This window comes from Dipodomys spectabilis, unplaced genomic scaffold (assembly GCF_019054845.1).
Source record: "Dipodomys spectabilis isolate Male_0828 unplaced genomic scaffold, ASM1905484v1 ptg000145l, whole genome shotgun sequence".
NCBI classification, from domain to species: Eukaryota; Metazoa; Chordata; class Mammalia; order Rodentia; family Heteromyidae; genus Dipodomys; species Dipodomys spectabilis.
This window is the reverse complement of record NW_024870822.1, coordinates 17,924,401-17,947,390: the sequence shown is the minus strand read 5'-3', so window position 1 is coordinate 17,947,390 and position 22,990 is coordinate 17,924,401. Positions and strand designations below refer to the sequence as shown.

The window sequence follows — 22,990 nt, the reverse complement described above, 5'->3', positions numbered from 1 at the left end:
AGTCACATTAAAATGTAAGACCAGTTTTTATAACAGATTGTTTATATGGAAGAAATCTTCACTGTAACGTCAGTCACACAGGACTTTCTGTTCCTTATTTGATTGCTTGAGTACCCTGCCTCGCTTCTGCCCCTGACTTTTTATTTTACAAGGATGCTTTATTTTAAATACTAGGGGGCAATACTCTGGTTTCTCTTCAGATCGTATAAATCTTTTGCTTTTTAAATACTGGGGAGAGGGGATTAAAAATAGAAGGCCAGAATTTCTAAGCAGGCTCTTAGAATGTACTCCAATTCTAAGGGTATGTCAGACTCCCCCCAAACCAAGCTCTAAAGGAGTATAATAATATGAAATATAATATATACTTCCAAGTACTGGAAGATTAGTTAGAAATAATTCCCTGAAGAGGCTAAAGACAAGTATACAGGATCATATTGTAGTTCAAATAGCCTTCCTTCCAAGACCATAATGTGCTCAGTCTAATGATAATGAGATTGGCACAATCTTAATTATACACAAGGTAGACATATTTATCTTCTATGTTTTCAAATGGAAAATAAAGGTTTATTAAGCAGCCTGATCTTATCACCTATTACAAGAAATTACAAATACATCTGTGTATGTGTAGCTTCTGGGGCTTGAACTCAGAGCCTAGGTGCTGTTTTGAAGTTTTGTTTTTTTGTTGTTTTTTATTGGCTGCTTTTTTTTGGGGGGGGGGGGGGGGTCTGGTCATGGGGCCTGAACTCTGGGCCTGGGCGCTGTCCCTCAGCTCTTCAGCTCAAGGCTAGCACTCTACCACTTGAGCCACAGCGCCACTTCCGGCTTTTTCTTTTTGCTTATGTGGTGCTGAGGAATCGAACCCAGGGCCTCAGGCATGCAAGGCAAGCGCTCTACCACTGAGGCACTAGCATGTCACCATTTGAGCCACTGCTCCACTTTCAGCTTCTTGGAACTTAGAGATAAGAGTCTTTTTGCTGCCTGGGCTGGCTTCAAACCAAGATCTTCAGATCTCAGTATCTGAGTAGCTAGGATCACAGGCAGGAGCCACTGGTACCTAGTCACAAATATATCAAGAAAAAAATTGGGAATGCAAAATGCAGACCTTTTAAGAATCAAGTGAAAGATCAGAGACTGAGTACTAGCATCTCTTCAAAATGACTGACAGCATTTTCTTCTCTACACTCTGCCTTCAGTTCCTCACTTGAACTCCAGATCTACTTCACAATTAAACTGAAATTCCCCAGTGTCTGCAATAATGCACAAAGCTTGACATGATGTCCCCTGCCCCTCTGGTAAGAATAATTTAAACTCTCACCCCCCATATTTGTTCATTTATTCTTTCTCTCTCTCCTTACATTCACTCTCTTTTCAAGACAGTGCCTAACCACTATTCCTGAGCTTTTTTTTTCTTTTTTTCCCCCCTCAAAGCTAGTACTATACCACAGCTCCATTTCTGGCTTTTTTGTGCATAGAGATAAAGTCTACTGGACTTTGCTGCCCAGGCTAGCTTTGAATTGATCTTCAGATCTCAGCTTCCTCACTAGCTAGGATTACAATCATGAGCCACCTCACCAGACCCTACCTTCCATTCTATAGAAGGTCCAGGGCCTTCTTGGCCACCTTGAATCCTTTGATGACTTTGTCACCTCCCTGCTGCATTACTCCACCTCTCCCCACAGTATAGGTCATGGTGTGTAGCTTGTGGATTTTCAGAAATGTCTTCCACCCCCAAACCTGAGGCTTGAGCTCAGGGTCTGGGCACCATCTCTGAGCCTCTTAGTGCTTAAGGCTAGCACTCTACCACTTGAGCCACAGTACCACTTCTGGCTTTTTCTGTTTATGTGATGCTGAGGAATAGAACCCAAGGCTTCGTGCATGCTAGGTAAGCACTCTACCACTAAGCCACATTCCCAGCTCTCAGAAATGGTTTATAGAGATATTTCACAATAACAATTTACAACTGTCTAAAGCTGCTCTGTTGTAGAAAGCCCTTCCTGCCACAAAAGGTTTATAGCTAGCCATGTAGCTCCCTGGCTTCTTTTCCTCCCTGTGACTGCCTCCTGAAAATCTGGAAACTCTACCTCAATCAAAATGCTCCATGAAAGTAAAGGCCTCCTCCCACCACAAGGAAAGGACCAGTAGAGACCTCGAGGTTCCAGAGTTTTCTTCAGTGGTGCCTGCCCTGAAAGGTACCCTATTCAGGGAGAGAAAAGTCCTCGTTTGCAGAACCTTGCACTGCCGACTCCATTTTTAGCAGAAACTTTTCCCACAGGAACATTCAATTTTTCCTTACATCTCCCCATATCCTGCTCAATCTCTCCCAAGGATATTTTGCTTCTGCCAAGCTCTTGGACTGGAGATTTCTAGGATTCTGTCCTTGGTCTGCTGTTGCTCATTCTGAACCAGGAATTCTCAACCCTGTTGCACATGAGAATCATAGGAGAGGAGGCAAAGGGAAGATGTGTTTATTAAAAGTCCTGATGTTCTGCTAGGCCCTGGTGGCTCATGCCTATAATACTAGCTACTCAGGAGGCTGAGATTTAAAGACCAAGGTTCAGAGGTTGGGAATGTGGCTTAGTGGTAGAGTGCTTGCCTAGCATGTACAAAGCCCTGGGTTCAATTCCTTGGTACCATATAAACAGAAAATGCCATAAATGCCGCTGTGGCTCAAGTGGTAGAGTGCTAGCCTTGAGCAAAAGAAGCTCAGGGACAGTGCTCAGGCCCTGAGCTCAAGCCCCAGGATTGGCCAAAAAAAAGATTGAGGTTCAAAGCCAGATTGGGTAAAGTCAATGAGGCTCATTCCTAATTAACCACTTCCGGCTGGAAGTGGAGATATTGCTTCAGTGGTAGAGTGTTGGCCTTCAGTGAAAAGGCTAAGGGACAGAGCATGGACCGGAGTCCAAGCCCCAGTACCACATGCACACATATGTATACACATACAAACATACACAATCCTGACGAGTAAGCTACAACATAGACCAAGAGGAGACACCTGAACATGGGGCAGAGACTTCAGTCAATGCTAAACCTTTCTCTGGGTGATCCCAATAGGTAACAAAGCAGTAGTTTCTCAACTGTGGCCACAGATTGGTGGGATCACCTGGAGAGCCTTTAAAACATGTTGATGCCCGACCTCACCCCAGGCTAATTAAGTTCAAATCATTTGGTTATGATCTTAAACGATCAAACTGTATAGCTACGATTAGGATTAAGAACTATGGCTCTAAGCAATCCAGTCTGGTTAAACTACCACTGCCAGGGTATCCGTTACCATCCCAGGGCAATGACTAAAATTTCTCTATGGCCTAAGCCCATAGAGTCCATAATCTACTGGTCATTTCCTCCTGGACACCTCACAATTCCCACACTTCTTAGGAAACTCATCTCTCCCAGCTATGCTAACATCTCATCCAAGAAACCTCATCTACTTACTAACTGAGCCAGACCTGAATGTAAACTCCAAATCTACCTGTGAACCTCACTTACATGTCTAAAATAGACAAAGAAGCCTTCCCCATCTCAGTGGCCACAAGTTGCCCACATCAAGATTCTAGTAATATCCTCATTCCTCTCTCTCCCCTTCAATTCATCCACACATCTAGAACATGGACAAGCATCACTATTTCAACCTCCAAAATGTACCTTAACTCTGTTTATTTCTATTTCTAGTGTCATCATCCTGGATGATTATAATAGCCATCTTCTTAGGCTCTTCGTGAAATATTAATCAAACCACATAATTTGCCAGCTTAAAACCTTACACTGTCTCTCATTACTTTTTCAGGTGAAACTCACATGTCTTACCATGGACTATGAGTGTCTACAAGGTTCTCCACCTACCAAGTTTGTATTCCCTTAGCAGTACAACATCTTACAACCACCCAGGAGGCTTCCTAACCTAGCACCAAGAGCCATCGTGTCACTCCCCTGTGTCCTGAGACAGTAGTTTTCTGTTTTTAGTAAGACACACAATTTGAACAAACAGAATTGACACCTGGCCACTCCCAGTGTAAATGGGAAGGTATCTTGGCTACAACACAAAAGGCCTTTCTTTCTGGTCTGTTCTGCAGCCATGTCTCCCAGTGGCTTAGGGGATTTCCATGGTGATTTCTCTACCATCCAACCTTACAAATGGGCTAGATGAGTGGGCCACAACAACCCACACCTGCACAGCACATCCACATCTGAAAACAGACTAAGACTATTCCCAAGAGGAACACTTCAGCCTCCAAAGCCAAGACTGTCTGCATTTTTCTGCCAGAAGGAGAAGGAAGTGTGTGTTTCAGAACATGTTATCGGGCTGGTGGCAAAATGGCCTGAGCTGTGGCACAGTCATGACTACCACTCCAGTTGATCCTAAGTGCATAGCTTTGCTAGTTGCTCCTTTTCATACACTTGTTTTAGAATGCAGAGGATGGTGAGGGAAACTGAAATGCCTTCATAATGATGACAAAGCGTAGTAGCTTCTATGAACAACAGGGAAGGCAGATGACCCTGAATTCTCCATGTTCATAATTGTGTTCCAGTTAATCTAAAATTACAATAAAATATAGATCGGGCTTTACAATAGCAAGAGACATGCCCTTCTAAATAACTAAAAACTGATTTTGGAGAAACAGATTTGATAAAGCCTAGGGTCAACGATGCCTGAACATTACCTATATACTTTGATATGTGCCTGGAATTAAAACATGGGTCTGTACTCTAGCTTCTACAGATATTTCTTGGATCCAGAGAAGTAACTGTGTAAGAGAAGAAGATAAGTTACTATCTCTGTGCTGAGTGTCTTAGGGCATCCTTTCTGGAGAGCAGAAACACTGCTGGTATAATTTCTGTGAGCTCTGGAGGCCCACAGAACCAGGTTTGAACTCTGGCCTTGCAACCTAGCTGGATGAAGGAAAGGCTGCCTCAATTGCTTATCCAAGCCCCCATCTCTCTGACTTAAAACTAGAGCCATCATCCCTCCTGGTAGGGCTGTTATAGGCATTTATGGAGATAATAGAGGCAAAGGGTTTAAGGCTGGCGTTTATTCAGCAAGTGCTGAGAGAATGATAGCTGTTTTTACTGCATTATTATGCCCATTATTAGCAAGAAACTGATGCTCTCACTGACCTCCTGCCATCCCCCTTTTGGGTCCTTGCCCAGTGCTCTGCCTGGGCCAAGCTGGTCTTCCTCTGGCTGTGCTTCTCTGGGTTGACTCTGGGAGGAAAGGCCCGCTGGTACCCGCCAGTCCCATTCTGCTCTCCTGGGCCATAGGAAGGAGGCAGTACACCATTCTTCTCTATCCTCTGGGGCTGAGCATGCTGGCCTCTTGGGCCACCAGGTAAATCCACAAACAAGGCATCTTCCTCTGTTGGCGAGTATGGGGATCTGGCCTTGCTCCTGTCCCGTTTGCCTTCTAGCAGGTCTCTCTGAGAACGGTACCGCTCTTCTTCCTGCTCCCTCCTCTCAAAGCCGAAGGAGTCATCATAGCTGCGATGAGAACAGTCTCTGGAGTGTCCGGGTCCTACACGACCACATTCTCTACAGGACTCTGTATGGTTGGCCTGGGGCACTGCCTGCCGCTCCACTTTCTCGGCCTCCCTGCAAAAACAAGCAATACATGCAGTCCACTCCACAGCCAAGATCCCTAATGAACACACTTTATACTCACCTCTGCACTCTGCCTGGACCACTCATTGCGTACAGTCTCACACCTGCCTGTCTATCTTCTATTCCTTTAGAAATCTAGCTCCATGAAAGTTAGAATGTGTTTGTCACTTTAACTAAGCATCACTATCCCACAATACTGTGAAATTTGGGAAATTATGTAACCACTTGATCACAATAAAAAATTTGGGAAAAAAAAGAAATCTAGCTTAACTGTTATCACCTCCAAGATGCCACACATTAGTGTATAGTAAGACCGTAGGCTGACCAATTATACCGACCCATATCTATATGTTTACTCATCCAGCTCCCAAATAGACTAGAGGTTCCTTCAGACCACAGGCCCACCCAGCAGACCACTGTAGGTCCAGAAATTTTGCACAATGACTAGTATGGTGAAGGATGCTCTATAAAGAATAAATGAGGCGGGTACCAGTGGCTCACACCTGTAATCCTCGCTACTCAGGAAGCTGAGATCTGAGGATCATGATTCAAAGCCAGCCCAGGCAGGAAAGTCCATGAGACTCTAATCTCCAATAAACCATAGAAAACTGGAAGTGGCACTGTGGCTTAAGCAGTACAGCGCTTGCCTTGAGCTAAAGAGCGCAGGGAAAGCACTCAGGCCCAGAGTTCAAGCCCCACGACCACCACCACCACCAACAACAACAACAAAAAAATAAAATAAGAGGGAATAAATGACACATGACAATCTCATGAAACTCATGTCTGTGCATCTTATCTGTACTGTCTGCTATTTCTCCATCTGTCTGCTAGAGCATCCCAACTTGGACAGGAGGCTACTGAACTTGGGATCTTAATAGTTAGTGTCTAGTCAGTCCAAAGTACAATCAGCTGCTTAATCTTCAAAGATCGTAACTAAAGAATAGGCACCATTCTATAAAATCACTTTTCTATTTTATCAGAGAACATCTCAAACAGGAACCCAATGACACGGACTCAGTAATAAGAATCTTGTGAGTACATTAGAGTCCGATTTTAGAGTTAAGGGATTGGAGCTACAGAGAAGACCAACCATCTTCACAAGACCATACAGAAGGAGTGGTGCCAGGACTTAAACCCAGATAGACTTCAGAGTTCTTGTGCTTGAGCCTCCATCCCTATTGCTAATCCATGGTGTGCCAGGGCCTGTACACATGCAAACCTGGTAACTGGAAAGAAGGAATTCATGCAAGAGCACAGGTTGTAAACTAGAGGAGACACAGTGGAGTTTCCTCTTTCAGTGCTCGTGTTCCACTATGTCTCTTCCCTGGCCTTGGGGCAGGCTCAGTTATATCTGTATCCCCATCACTTGGCACTAGGGGCACAATAGTGGCCCTACTGGAGTCAGAGGAACATACTCCAGCCCTGGATGGGCTGGAAATTTTACCAGACACTCTTAAATGGGGCGGCCAGTCTAGCTATACTCCTTGTAAAAGGTTCTGGCCTTAGCTGGGTAAAAGTAGTTAACAACTATAATCCTATAATCCTAGATACTCAGGAGCCTAATCAAGGTTCAAAGTCAGCCTAGGCAGAAAAGTCTGGGAGAATCCATATCTAAAATAACAAGCAAAAAGAAGGCTGGAGGTGTGACTCAAGTGCCAGAGTACCAGCAAAGTTAGAAGCAGAGAGAGAATATGTGAAACTTTTGAGTGCAAATCCTAGTGCTGGCAAATAAATAAATTCCATGGATCAGATTAAATTAGAACTAGACCAAAAAAAAAACAAAAACCAGATGGCATTTGATATAACCAATACTTGGTTATTGTTACCATATGCTGACTTCTATGTGTATCTGGAAGTTGACAGAAACTATCTCTAATCCCTTTTATAGTCTTGCAAGGTCAGCTCTGTCAAATCCAGAGAGGCTGAGAACATTTATGTATGAGGGCCCTATCACTTACAATAAATTGTCTCTAATGAAGGAGAGGACCATGGCAGCAGCAGCAGCAGCCACCAATGACTGAGCACTTAATAAATGCACAAAGCACTTTATTACCTCTTTGTATATCTCTCACACAAACCTGCCAGGCTGTGGGTGCTATTATCCTTTCATTACAAGTAATGAAAGTGAGACTCAAAGAGCTTGACCGACTTGCCCTGGATCATGCACTGGTGACACCTCAAGGACTCAAGCCCAGTCTGCTATGACTCCAAAGCCCTGCAGAACTGAAAATGTGTCTATTCAACAACTTCTGCTGGGGTCCAAGAGACTTGTCCAGCCTTAGGGGTTTATCTAGCCATGACCTTACCCAAGGTGATCAGAATCTGAATGCCAAAGATTTAATTCTCCAAAGATACCCCAGCATGTGTGAGCCATTTCTAAGAAGGCTGATTTTCTACACACAAATCCCCAACGAGTTCAGATTGGTCTCAGCCATCTCAGATCTTTATTTCAGCATCTTACAGGTAAAGGTTCCACAGCTGTTTTGTCCATCCATTCATCCACATACCTGCTCAACTAACCAAGCACCCAGACACTATGAACTGAGTACTTACTATATGCCAGGCACTGATAAATGAGTTTATTGTTTTTAAGGAGCTGAAAGTTTGGTAAGGGAACCAATGAGAATTGGATTATGATTATGGAAGATGTATGATTAAGAAAGAAAGTACTACCAGCAAGGATAGGCAACATACTTAAGAGTCAGAGGAGGAAATTCTGTGATATAAGCTAAGGCCTAAAGCATGCATTGGAGCAGTCCTAGTAAGGATGAGAGCTGCAATTGCAGAGGGACCCTAGTGCCTCATGAGATAGACTTGTATTATCATCCATACTTAGGATCTCTTCTTCCCTTGCTCATTTTGACTCACTTTTTCTTTGGGTGGTACTGGGGTTAAAACTCAGGGCATTATATTTGTTAAGAAAGTACTGTACCATTTGAGCCATACTCCCAGTCCTTTCTGCTTTACTTATTTTCCTAATAGAGTCCCAATAATGCCCAGGCTAACCTGAACTGCAATCTTCGTACTTGTGTTTCCAGGATACTTGGATAACAGGCATATGCCACCATGCTCAGCTTTTTATTGTTTGAGATGGGTGTCTTGTAAACTTTTTTCCCTTGATTTGACACCACAGTCCTCTCAATTTCTGCCTCCCAAGTAGCTGCTATTACAGGTGTGAGCCATCACACTGGTATGAGCTGCAAGCTGTAGTCTCACTTTGCCAGGGTCAAATAAGGATCCTCAGATCTCTAGTTCTCCACATGAGTGATTCAACCACTTTCTAAACCACCATCTAAACTTATTAATGCACCATTTTGGTCTGAATGCTTTTCCTCAGTTTTGCCAATCTGACTTTCTTGTATCCTCTTATGGAGGCCTTCCATGGTTACTCTCCCTTGCCCTCTCCCATGACTCTAAAAATTGTCATTGATTTATGGTTTATTTCTTGCTGGACCTTAGACCTATGGCACAGGTCCAGGACTACTGCAGCAATCTTATCACCAGATCTCAGACATACTAGGGACCTCACCAGGGAGCTCAAGACTGAATCCAGCAAACAGGTGAGCCTGAGAGGAACTTAGAATGACAATGTTGGAGTCCTGAATCCAGCTATTATAAAGCCAGGCCTATCCCAAACTTTTCAGTGACACAAAGCAACATATTCTTCCCTTTTAAGGAAACGTTGATTATAGTTCAGTCACCTGTGATCATGAGTGCCATAAAGAAAGAAAGAAAGCATCTGCTTATGAATAGTGTGTGAGAAAACACCAGCCACTGCAAAGGTGACCACTTACAGTGAGGGCGATTTTCCAAAACACATCACCAGACTGGAGGAGAGGCAAAATTTAGTCCAATCTCATAAATAATGTTAACTAACCAAATGTCTGAACATCTTATTCTGGAAAAATGGAAACGTTCATAAGATTCTATTTGCTTAGCTGACGAGTTCATCTTTCAGGAAGGGAAAAATGCTATTACATCTTTATTTTGACTCCAAAGATAGAATATGGGTTGTATGTTTGTTTTTAAGGCAAGTAACTGGGGACAAACATAATCATTTTTTTAAGTTCATTAAGAGCATAACAGTAATAAATTTCAACATTTTCAGAGAAAGCTTAGAGAGAATTCAATGGCCTGAGACTTTAAAAGGAATAATCTTTTTTCCAAATCAAAATCTAAAATAATTTTTTTCAGGTAAAAATAAAAGAAAGGAAAAAATCCAAATCTTAACAAGTATTATAATCGATAGGTGACAAATATCATCTATCAATTAGAACTTTTTTCTTATTAAGGCCAATATCAATCTCAAATTCTCCTTTACCCAGTAGCCTAGTCAGCCACAATGAATTTTACAAAGATGGTACATAAAAAATAGCCCACTTGCCATCTCCACTGTCATAACAAGAAAATTCTTGCAGCACAAAACTATCTAAGGACTATAGAAGATATGGACGTGAGCTGATGAGTGTATAATTGGCAAATATAATGATGAAGTATTATTTAGCCAGGAAGAAGAACAAAGGAAGTGGCACTGTGGCTCAAGCACTTGCCTTGAGCTGAAGGAGAACAGAAACATATCATTTGAAAGAAATGGACAGATGATCCTCAATGGGAGATTACCATGTGAAGTGAAAAAAGCCACATTCAGAAAGTCAAGTATCTCATGTTTTCTTTCTTGTGCAGAATCTAGATTTAGACGTGGAGGGAAGACATGAAAATAGGTAGCTATTTGGGAAGAGAAAGAGGGGGACCAGACTGAGGGGGGACTAGAGGACAAAAGATGGCAATGGAGGAATAAACAAGACAAAGTACTAAAAACCAGTTTGCTTTTTACAATGTATGCCAATAAAAATTTTAAAAGAAATAAAAATAAAAATTTTTAAAGAAAGTAATGGAAGGTAGGACACAAAACCAAGCATAAATCCACTATGGAATAGACCCATAATGAAAGATGGTCAAAAGATAAAGTCTAGAAGGAACTGAAGTTTGTTAAAATCAAAACAAAACAAATATTTGTTTTTAAGAATCAAAATAAAGAAAATGAGGGTTGTATAGGAGCAAGATGTATGCCAGGGGTGGTGGCTCACACCTGTAATCCTAGCTACTCAGGAGGCTGAGATCTGAGGATCAAGGTTGAAAGCCAGCCCAGCAGGAAAGTCTGTGAGACTCTTTTTTTTTTCCCCCCCACTAGGTCTGGTCGTGGGGCCTGAACTCTGGGCCTGGGCGCTGTCCCTCAGCTCTTCAGCTCAAGGCTAGTACTCTACCACTTGAGCCACAGCGCCACTTCCGGCTTTTTTTTCCTGCTTATGTGGTGCTGAGGAATCGAACCCAGGACCTCATGCATGCAAGGCAAGCGCTCTACCACTGAGCCACCTTCCTAGCCCATGTGAGACTCTTATCTCCAATAACCTACTCCAAAAACCCAAAGTGGCCCTGTGGCTCACAGACCATGCCCAGGCCCAGAGTTCAAGCCCCACGACTGACCAACACAAAAAAAAGATGTTTTAGAATAACAAGTTTGAACCTTGAATAGCTCTTTGGCTTCCAGTTTAACTGTGATCTGTCTTTTTTTCTGTCAGTCATGGGGCTTGAACTCTTGAACTCATGGCCTGGGAGCTGTCCCTGAACTCAAGGCTAATGCTCTACCATTTGAGCCACAACACCACTTCTGGTTTTTGGAGTGGTTCATTGGAGATAAGAATCTCACAGACTTTCCTGCCCAGGCTGGCTTTGAACTGGGATTCTCAGATCCCAGCCTCCTGAGTAGTTAGGATTTCAGGTGTGAGCCACCAGTGCCTGGCTATGATCTTACATGTTCCCCTTTCATGCCACTTACTATGAGCCAGATGGCTTTAGCCAGATTCAACACCATCCTATTTACACTTTCAACTTCCAAAATTGTTAGTTAAATATACCATTTTGCTTTATATAATTATCTAGCGTTATAGCAACAGAAAACAGACTAATACCATGATCCACATATACGGATACTAGATGATTTTCAGTGTCTCTCTCACACACACACACACACACACACACACACACACACACACACACACACACACACACACACACACACACGAAAATAATTTAAAGGGATATTTAAAAGGGTACCAATCAAGGAGATCATTCTGTAAAAGTGACTTAGATTTTCTTTGACCCTTCTACTAAACTTATGGAAAACAAACAAACAAAAACTGAGAAACATACCAGATTCCGTGGCTGTGAAATCTGGGCAAGAAGTTCACCCCTCTAGATCTCACTGTTTCTTTTCATTTGGTGAAAAAAAGGACGTAGATAGGTGGGTTAGGGCATCAGAGGCTTTCAACCTAGAGTAGGGAATGATCTGGCAGGGACCCTCCCCAGGACTGACCTCTTCAGTGATGATCGAGACAGCACCTGTGCAGCCTGGTTCATGGCCCTGACCCATGCATTCATATCCTCCAGGGTGTCAGCACTGAAGTAGTAGGTCCTCATGCCTGACTGCTCAGCCTGGGAGCCCATGGTGGAGCTGTTGTAGATAAGTGCCCGCATCCCTGTGTGCACAGCCTGCAAGCATGAGACAGACAAAGAGAGCTTAGCACATTTCTTCTAGAAGCAAGAACAAGGAGGTACCCTGGCTGTATGCTTCCCCTTCCAGACTAAAAGCCCAGAACCAGTTAACCTGTTTCCACATCTAGAGAATACCACAAGCTGGATGCTATTTTCTTAGTGCAGCCAGGACCAATGTTAACTGTGTCTGTTCCTCATAAGAAAACCCCTGCATTAGCCAGGCACCGGTAGCTCACGCCTGTAATCCTAGCTACTCAGGAGGCTGAGATCTGAGGATCTCGGTTCAAAGCCAGCCTGGACAGGAACATCCGTGAGACTCTTATCTCCAATAAGCCACTAGAAAACCGGAAGTGGCACTGTGGCTCAAGCTGTAGAGTGCTCGCCTTGAACTGAAGAGTGCAGGGACAGCACCCAAGCCCAGAGTTCAAGCCCCATGACTGACCAAAAAACAAACAAAAAAACAAACAAAAACAACAAAAAAACCTGCAGCTCAATTTATGTCCTATTTATCTCACTCCTACCAAGGGCCGGGGTGGGGGTGGGGGGACACAAAGGCAAGGTATACATTAGAAACAGATTTGGCAGAGGGTACTGTGGGCCAAAAAAATCTCACCTAGGATTGTACAACTACCACTTAAGCACTCTACTACTGAACCACATCCCTATCCCAGAAGTAGACTTAAAAACATTAAAAAAAAATTTTTTTTGTCAGTACTGGGGCTTGAACTCAAGGTCTGGGCAATGTCCCTGAGCTTCTTTTGCTCAAGGCTAGCACTCTACCACTTGAGCCACAGTGCCACTTCTGGCCTTTTCTGTTTATGTGGTACTAAGGAATCGAACCCAGGGCTTCCTGCATACTAGGCAAGCACTCTACCACTAAGCCACCTTCCCAGACCCAGAAGTAGTCTTTAAAAAAAAAAATCCTTATTCTACAGAAGCAGACTCAAGAATCCTTATCTGGGTTCATCTGAAACACATACTTCTGGCTAACAACTAGACAGGGATTAAATCCAAATGAGCTATTACAGCATGTAGCTTGGTGCTCATGATGACTTGGTTTGCTGTGCTTCAACTGCTTGGGATAAAATGCAGTGTGTGCCAAAAGAAACTGCTGTTTTTGTCTCTTCAAAAGACACTACAAAGTTGACCAAGCCTGAATTAAAAATATGAGTGCACCTACTATGTGCTTGTGCTTTTGTGTGTCTCCTTGAAACAAATCTGGAAAGAGATACTAGAAAGCACATGAGATGCTCTGCAAACCACAGGCAACACCACATACCCCCCTCTTCTCTGATAAGCAGGGTCTTGTCTTATACTTTGTAAGTAAAAATCAGAACCCAATCTTCACTGGAAGATGGTATAGGAAGATTTCCTGAGTGTCTATTGTATGCACTATAAAGGCAAAAAGAACATAAGCTTCCTTCTCATCTGACCCAATTCTAAGTGCCCTGAGCCTGAGGAAGATGCCAAGGCCCAGATAACATAAAGGTTATTTTGTTTATTTTTTTGGGGGGGAAGGGGTGGTCTCAGGCTCATGAGTGGTGTCCATTCATTGAGAGTAAGCAAAAGAACTTCTCATCTTCAACCTTTGGATGACTATGATCAGCCCAGAGAACAGAGTAGGAATTCAGGCTGCTAGAGGAAGCTTAATGTCCAAAATGGGCTATGCTCCTTACTTTCTATCAAGGTAAGCCTGGACAAATGTCTTCACTTCCTTGTGAAGACATTTCTTTAAAATGAGACCATGGGTAACAGGAGTCTCTACCCTGAAGGGCTACATAAATCACACACAGGGTGCTTAGTGCACAGCCTGTTCATTATGTTCACAAGATGTTATTTGAAGTTAGGACAGAAACAGTCACTTCAGAAACCTAAGGAGGGGATAAATGAATGAGCTTTCTGGAAACTGGTGTGTGTGCGTATGTTTCTGGAAATTGGTGTGCGTGCGTGCGTGCGTGCGTGCGTGCGTGTGTGTGTGCGCGCGCACGTGCACGCACGCTCATACATGAGCTTGAACTTGAGGCCTTATGCTCTTGTTTGGCCATTATACTGAGCCACCAGTACCTAGCCTTTCTGGAAACTTTTAGACTTTTCTCCTTCCCATCACTAATTTAAGTGGACTTTATATAAAATATAAGCAAGTCAAAGGGGGTAACAATGCTCAATAGGAAGTGTATTCATTACCTTGCTCATGTAACTGTAACCCTCTGTATAGTATCTTTACAATAAAAAATTTAAAAATTATAAATATTTATATATATATATATATAAGCAAGTCTGAGGCCACCCTATCTGGGAAAGTATAATCACTGTTATTGACCCTAACTTCCATTACAAGGTGTTGGACCCATGTCTCAGAGTGAGATTAGCCACAGCTATCCAGATAGCAATAGGCTAGTTTTCCTGGTGACTACTCATGTAAATCAAATGTTTCTACTTTAGTGAAAAACAGTTGTGGAAATGCAGAAGGGTATCTAAATTGCTCAGAGGGCCCAAGGAAAGCTTCTGGAGGAGGTAACCCTAAATAGAGAACCACAGCATAAGTAACATTCCAGGTTAAGGCTGAAGCTCAAAGGCCTATGAGTGGGACAAGGGATGTGGCTCAGTGGCAGAGAGTGTGAGATTCTTGGTTCAATCCCAAGCATGTTAAAAACAAAGTAAAGCAGAGCAAAACAAGTCTATGTGCAAGAAATGTTCTGGGGATTTCAGCCACTATGTATGACTAGAAGGTGTAAGACGTGACCAAAGATGTAGCTAGGCAGACGGGCTAGGGTTTTGTGAACCAAGATTGGACTTAATCCTGAAGGCAGAGGGAGAGCCACTGAAGAGTTTTGGTAGGAATACAATCTGTACGAAGTGCAAGTTAGGAACTGTGTGAAGGATGGACTGGAGTTAGAAAGTTGAAGCAGTCAGCTGGGTGCCAGTGGCTCATGCCCGTAATCCTAGCTACTCAGGAGGCTAAGATCTGAGGATTGTGGTTCAAAGCCAGTCTGGGCAGGAAAGTCTGAGACTCTTATCTCCAATTAAATCACAGAAAAGGCTGGAAGTGGAACTGTGGCTCAAGTGTAGAGTGCTAGCCTTGAACAAAAGGAGATCAAGGGATAGCGCCTAGGCACCGAGTTCAAGCCTCAGTATTGGCAAAAAAAAAAAAAAAAAAGGAAGGAAGGAAGGGAGGGAGGGAGGGAGGGAGGGAGAAGAAAAGTTGAAGTAGTCACCATCAGCACTTATGGCGTGCTTACTATATGCTAGCCACTGTTCTAGCAGTAAGTTTTGTAGGAAAGAGAAGATGGCAACCAAAATAGGCTAGTGACAATGTAGAGGAAGAAATGGATTTGAGAGAGATGAGAACAGAATGAAAGTGAGACAAGAAAGGTAACTTTTCCTGATGTCTGCTTATCTCCTAACATTCTACATGCTGAGGCAAACTTGAGAATATAAGCCCCATGAAGACAAGCGTTTTTTTTTTCCCTCCCTTTCACTGTCGTATCTTCTGCACCCATTAACCACCAAACTACAAAACACAGGAGTTAATTAAAGCACCAAATGAGTAGAAGGTTTGTCTCCTGGCATGCCTTCAGCAGGGGCTCTTACTCTGTTTTGTGGCATGGACATTTTTGATAGTTTAGTGAATCCTACAAACACCTCTCAATATGCGTGTGTTTGGCGGGGAGGGGTGTGTGCATCAGTCCCAGTCCTGGGCTTGAACTCGGGGCCTGACACTGTCCACCTTTTTGATCAAGGCTAGGGCTCTACCACAGCTCTACTTCTGGCTTTTTTGTAGTTCATTGGAGTCCAGAGTTTCACACACTTTTCTGCTCAGGCTGGCTTCAAACTGCAATCCTCAGATCTCAGCCTCCTGAGATGCCAGGATTATAGGCGTGAGCCACCATTGTCCGACTCAGAATGTTTTTAAGCAGACAAAATAAATACATTATACCGAAATATGGTTATCTGAATCATTTCAGTGTGTGATGTAGTATATAGATGCTTTTTAAATTATGTGCTGAAAGACACATCAAGTGGCAGATGTAATAATTATTACAGAATTAATGTGTCAGTGAACATAAATGACATTTTGAAATATTGTCAAAAATTGTGCCATGATATGAAGTTATCTATGATGTTTACTGGTGACCAAGCCATCACAATGCAGATAACTGTGGCGCCTGCTTTCCTAATCACTTTCTTACTCACTTAGGTGCTACAAAAACAAGATGTACCTCATCCACAGACATTTATAGTCTAAAGGCAACAGTGAACCCTGGATCTTGACAAAGAAAAAGTAATGATGTGGAAGCAGTAAAGACTTTTCTACTGAAGATCCTTAGACTGCAGCTGTGTAAGGATACTTCCTGCTCCACATCTTGGATCCGAGTACTTAGAGATGAACTACAGGGTAAAAAGACTGTGTATTTAAGATGCTGTATGGGAAGACTCTCCAGGTTAGCCAGCAGGACATGAATGCCCTGCCCATCAGGACAGAACTGCTCTAGAGGACACCATGAGCCCTGCATAGCTGATCCTGTAGTCCTCGCCAAGGCTCTGGGTCCACCTAGCAACTGGTCTCCTTGGTAACAGCCATTGGGAAAGAATGACAGAAAGAGCCATTGGGAAAGAATGACATAGAAGCTTTTGGGTTGTGCCTAACAGGGAATTCTGAACAATCTTAGGCAAAGGATCCCTGCAACAGTGGGTGAATATGAGCTCTGAACAGAAAGAACCGACACGTGAGGCAGGTATGAGGCCCAGGACAGTAAACACCATGCACAAGAACACAAGAAAATTGTCCTCTGCCCTCTAAGAAGAATAACGCTGTAACCCAAAGGGGACAATTTCTCTTTCAGACTCGGAACACCAGTGTCATTTTATAAAATCAGATCTGCCTGAAGTAGCTTTCTCTTCTCTCAGATGCTGAAGATGCCTTCTGTTTTCCAGACAAGATTTACTTGAAGTATTTTTTTGTGCATGTGTGGGTACAGTGGGAAGGGGGTAGGGAGGGAGAAGGAGTAGGAGGGGCGGGGGGAGGCAGAAGGAGTGAGGGTAGCTCAGGGAGAGGAGAGAACCTAGGACACATAAAAGATGTTTTCTTGGAATCTATTTTCACACCTCCCAATGAAGTGTTAAGATGAAATATATAAATAGTTTTAAGTTACTGTGATGATATTCCAAATACTGCTCTCCCCAAGAACACATGTAATATTGGCTCCCAAGTACTTGTCCAATAGTGATATTCAATCCAGATAGAAAAGTCTGAAAATCACTGAAGAAAATGATTTCAGAAAGGATCCTGAACTACAGAAGAGACTGAGCTCCTAATGATACAATAAATGTCCATTCAAGCTACCTCCTGCTGTCTCTTGCAATGTGTAGGAAGTAACCAAGATAAGGCATGGAAGAAAAGGCAAACAAAGGCAAAGAAACTGTCTCCTTTCCTATAACATAATTGAAAGAGGATAGAATTCAGGGCCAAGTTCTGCCCCCCACCATCTACCAGCTTGTAATTTTAGACAAGTTTCTTAAAATCACAGATCCTCTCACCCCTAATTCATAAAATGAAATTAGAACTGCTGACCTCAGAAACTTTCTAGAAGCACTAAATAACAGGTGTGAAAGAAGTTGGTTTTAGCAATACAACGTATGATTTTTCAATCTTGCTTGTCAATTTGGTTAGATAGAGAAGTCCCTAAGGCATTGATGGAAAGCACATCTCTGAGTGGGTCTGTGTGGGTTTTTCCAGAACTGACTAGATCAGAAGAACACAACTGACTAGATCAGAAGAACACAATCTCAAACCTCCCATCTCTGACTCTCATGTAGCTGGGATTACAAGCGTGAATCATTGCACACTTCTGAGAACAGTTTCCTAAAATGAATTACTACACAAGAGAAGGAGAAGTACCTTAAAGGAGTACTTGCGACTGATACGATCCTCAGGGGCCACAGGTGAGATCACGTAGCTGGGCAGAGGGATGCTCCCAAGGACCGCTTCTTCTCGGCTGTCTTTGAATGGAAATACACATCAGAACAAACTTCTGAGTGACCTACCCAGGACCCCTGTTTTCCCAGGCCCATACCAACTCCTCTCCATAGAGTATCTATGTGTTAATGCTAGAAACACACAAGTGAACCAACCAAGGCACTCTCCTGAAGAGCAGAAAGAGCCATGCAAATATACTCAACTCAGCCTGCTAATTTTAAAAAGGGGCTGATAAATGCTGTGGGGACAGAGATGATTGGCATACAGTCTGGAGAAATCAAGGTTTTAAGCATTTTTAGGGATTAGGAAAGGCATTCTAAGAAGAACAAACCTCTCAAGCAAAGTTCTGAGGATATAAAAAAGTTCTATCTTCTACTCTCCCCTTTTTCAAACCATCTCCACAACCAATTGTCTCTTACTTTCTAATGACAGAGTTTTCCCCCATTGACATCCAACTCAAAAGCACTCAATTCACCATTGGATAAAAAATGAAGTCCCAATTCATCCCCTTGCTTACTGGTGGCCACCCTTACCCACCCCCTGATCTTTGTCTCCTAGAATATCCCACATGCAAGACTCATTTGGCTATATAAGTCCATCTGTCACCTGACTTGCTTCTGCTTCTAGAGCTTTACTCAAAGTGTAATCTCTTTGTAATGCCTATGACACATAGGCAAAGGTCTACCGATCCTTAAAAGCCCAACTCCAACCCATGTCTTCTTCTTCTTTGTTTTTCCCCCCACAATCCATATTTTCTAAGAGGTTTTCTCAGATTCTCTGGCAGGAAATTCACTTGTCATTCCCTGAAGTGCTTAAGGACTTGGAGTGTCCTCTAAAGCACAGATCATAATCAGTCTTGTCTGTCTTTCTTTCCCTCTGTATTTTGAGACTTCCTTCTAAGCACTGTCTAGTCCCTAGCTTTATGTAGTGCTCCATAAAAGCTCAAATGGACAATTTAATTCACTAGTTGTCTATCCAGTATCACAAATGACAAACTTTGGTGACAGGTTACCAACTACAACCTTTTACCCACACTTCTTGGCTCTGCAGAATACTTTCAAGGTAAACATATCCCAATCTGGGAAGGAGCTAAGATAACTCTGGGTCTTGAGACTCTAAGTAGTAAGCAAACTGGATTGTGTTAAATTGAATTTCTTTTTAAAAAAATTTTTATTGTAAAGGTAATGTACAGAGGGTTTACAGTTACATAAGTCAGGTAATGAGTACATTTCTTTTTGAACAGTGTCACTTCTTCCCTCATTTTCTCCCAATTTTTCCCTCTCAAGCCCCCCTCCTAACTTGTAGAGCTCATTTTCAACATAGTGTCTAGTGGGTATCACTGCAGAATTAGTTCACCCCTTGTCACACTATTTCTGTGCCTCCCCCAAACAGATAAACTCACATACAAGACAAAAAGAACTCAAAAACAGCGACAAAAGGGGAAATACAAAAAACAAAACAAAAATCACAAAAAGTAAAATAAAAAAAAACTCGTTTCCATGTCTTGGAGTTCATTTCAACAAACATCATTTTATATGATCATATGTACATAGTGTTAATTGAATTTCCAAGCCAGCACTGATAAAACTGAAGTCACCAACCACTCCCATGTATACATACAAGCAAACACTCTGGCAGGATATTAAAGTACTAATTAGATTAGGCCACTGGTCCAACAACTGGATATGAGAGATCCACCATTATCATCCTCTTTAGCATATGAGATCTTGGTAGCTTGAGACTCAAGCTCACCTTTATAGTAAAACAAGCAGTAATCAGCAAGCACAAACCACCTTCTTTTCCACAGCCTCATTCCAGAACTGTCCTGCAAAACAAAGCAAATCAGTCACAGTATGAGCACAGCGCTCCCTTCCAATCAAGCATATCTGATTCTGGAACTAAGATCCATATTGACTCTTTTCTTTTCCAATAAACTTATGAATGTTTTATTGAATAGCTATTCTTTGAATAAGGAATTAAACTTAGCTTCAACGATGTTTCATCACAAGAAATAAGAGTTTTCTGGTCTCCTAGAAACAAATTATTATAATCTATTTTCTTTTAGAAAGGAAAAAATATGAATCCAAAAACTACAGAAATCAACAAAAAAAAGGGTGTTTTTTTTTTTGTTTGACTTAAGGTACTATCCTGTTAAATAGCTGCATTTATATTGATTAGAAAACTGAATTTACATAGTATTGAATGGAGCTGAAGTTAGCTAATTAACTGAGGCAAAGTTCTCATTTATTGAAGCTCAGTTCTTTTCCACAAGGGACTGATTTTGTTGTTTTCTTTCTATGCAATGTAAAAAGACTTAGATTTGTTATCAAATTTGCTCATAAAATGAGTCTGCCTTTATTTACCTGAAATATAAAAAGTTACATTTATTAAGAATATCTTATACACTTGTGAATATTCAAAAAAAACATGACCACAGTAGGAAAATAGCAATGTTAATCTGTTAGCTTTCTCTGAAACCTACAAAAACCTCAGAGTTGCTTTTAGCGTACAGATGGCTCTTAAAATTTCTCTTTGTTATGTAGAAGTTTTTCACAGGCTTGAATTAAAACACAAACAAAAGAATGTAACAGTTCCTAAACAACATGAATACGTTCTTCATCTTCAACAAAGAATAAACTACTAAAGTCAAATCAAATTTAACTTGATGCCATCCAAATACCAGTTTTATCTCCTGTAAATTGATCAGTTGATTTCTAAGATCTTGTCACATGGCACATATTACCTCTATAAATAGGAGAACCTTAACTCATGCTTCCATACCTGGTTCAAACCTTACTTCCTTTGGAAAGCCTTTCTGGACTCTTCAAGCACAGCTAGACTTTGCTGTGTGTTCATGGTGTTCTACAAAGACCCATTGTGGCTATTGCACTGCCAATGAGCTGGCAAAGGTGTGGGAGGTGGAGAGGAGAATTATTTACAATGACTTCTCTCTCCTGCTACATTTCTAAGGAGCAGTCTTTGTTTCACGTGGAAAAAGTCGAGTTAATCTGCTCAGATAAAGAAAAGGGTGTGTGTGTGTGTGTGTGTGTGTGTGTGTGTGTGTGTGTGTGTGTGTGTGTGTGTGTGTGTGTGTGTGTGTGTGTGTGTGTGTGTGTGTGTGTGTGTGTGTGTGTGTGTGTGTGTGTGTGTGTGTGTGTGTGTGTGTGTGTGTGTGTGTGTGTGTGTGTGTGTGTGTGTGTGTGTGTGTAGAGAGAGAGAGAGAGAGGGAGAGAGAGAGAGAGAGGAAACTAGAGCTGTGAAGGGAAAGAATGAGAAGGTAGAGCCACAGGCTTATCTGGAATAGACTAGGCTGAGTGTTATGGGAGTTCCCATGGAGAGAGTACTAGGGAGAGATGTCAGTGGGACTTTTTATGATTCCTCCCATGTGGCAGGCAACGTAATGCCCTTGTCTGTCTTCCCACAATGTCATCCCAAAAGTGGACATCATTGTTCTTAGAGTTTGCTGGTGACTTTTTGGTAATGCTATGATAGGTAATAGACGGGGCTAGGTGACCATAGTGATATGGGGGATGCTCTTTCTGTTTCCCTTGGCAGATAATGAGCTCAAGAGCAGAAATCACATGTTAACTCTTCTTACTGTGAGAGCACTTAGAAAAAATAGCAGGCCATGGGAAGCCAATGAATGAATGAATGGCAAGGATAGAGAAAGAGAACAAAACAGACATGGTCTGGCTCTGGGAGCTCACAACCTCACCAGGGCCAGAGGTCCAGACACTGATCAAACAGGGTGGGGGTAGAGATGGAGATAGAAAGGCCCAGGGAGGTAAAAGCTGCCAGGGCTTTCTGATTGAATGGAGGTAGGAGAAGAAGGAACAGAAATGGTTCTGAGATCTCTGACCTGAATGACTGGGAGATAGTGTTGGAACCATATCACTAAGATTCAGAAAAAGCAGAATAGAATAGGACAAAGGAAGATGTTAAGGCATGAGAAGACAATGAACTGATTTGAAATTTGAGGTGTTAACATATGTGTGCCATACAAGAGAAAGAGGAATTTTCAGCCAGATGATAACAAAAACATTAATATCAGGCAAGCAGATGCGGACAGAGAATGAGTGATGAGGCTGGATGATTTAGACTGATCTGTTCACACTATGGCCTGGGCCACCAGTAGTACCTAGGGTCAAAGAGGTCAAGTAGGTTTTGGGAGAAAAGCTCTAACTTCTGAACAGACTGTCAACTCACAAAAACAAACAAAAGATTGTGCAGCATGGTAGGAAGAATCTACCTACTCCAAAGTCAGGAACAGAAATTTTCTGTACCTGTTTCTAGCATCCTAGGATCAGAGATGGAAAGAAACCAGCAAGAGCCGGTCCTCCACCTCTCTCCCTTCTCAGTCTCCTCACCTGCTTGTGCAGCCAGCCCCTTACCACCACTGGAACATTGAGGTTCCTCCGAATGGCCTGGTCCCTCTTCCCAAAGCTGTGGACTTTATTGCTGGACTTGATGATCTAGGAAAAGGCAGTCTTAAATTCTAGCAGCAAGGGATTGGGAGGGGGCACAGAAAAACACTTGTGTGTTAGGAGGGTTGCTGGCTCTCTCTGCCTCATTCTAAGTGGCAATACCGTTTGATCAGAATAGCAACAAGACAGGGAATAGGCATGCATACGGCCATGGAATTCTAATTAAAAAGAGAGCCCAAGACCTGGCAAGCCTCCCAGTTATATCACAGAGAAAAAATTAAAGGGATTTTTCAATCGACTTTCAAAGGCAGCTGTTTGCTCTAGTACACCCTATGGCTTCCTGGAGCAAAGCTACTTTCTAGCCCTAGATTTTGTCAGCTTCCCAATATGTACTCCTCCTTTGTGAGTTCACAATGTAGGTTCTTTTCCTCTGCTCCTTAGTGTT

The 22,990-nt window shown here is 42.4% G+C and overlaps 1 protein-coding gene across 4 annotated transcripts in view; it reads right to left on the bottom strand.

Annotated features, from left to right (window-relative positions):
• The window catches only part of Plekha7 (pleckstrin homology domain containing A7), a 213,429-nt gene that overhangs the window by 43,189 nt on the left and 147,250 nt on the right, over positions 1 to 22,990 (bottom strand). For all 4 annotated transcript variants that reach the window (XM_042691307.1, XM_042691308.1, XM_042691309.1 and 1 more), the window contains exons 6-10: positions 22,489 to 22,593; positions 19,874 to 19,946; positions 18,044 to 18,144; positions 11,966 to 12,141; positions 5,113 to 5,583 (exon numbers count right to left, since the gene is read on the bottom strand). In XM_042691307.1, the coding sequence (XP_042547241.1) occupies positions 5,113 to 5,583; positions 11,966 to 12,141; positions 18,044 to 18,144; positions 19,874 to 19,946; positions 22,489 to 22,593 (926 nt within the window). The remainder of the gene's footprint in view (positions 1 to 5,112; positions 5,584 to 11,965; positions 12,142 to 18,043; positions 18,145 to 19,873; positions 19,947 to 22,488; positions 22,594 to 22,990) is intronic.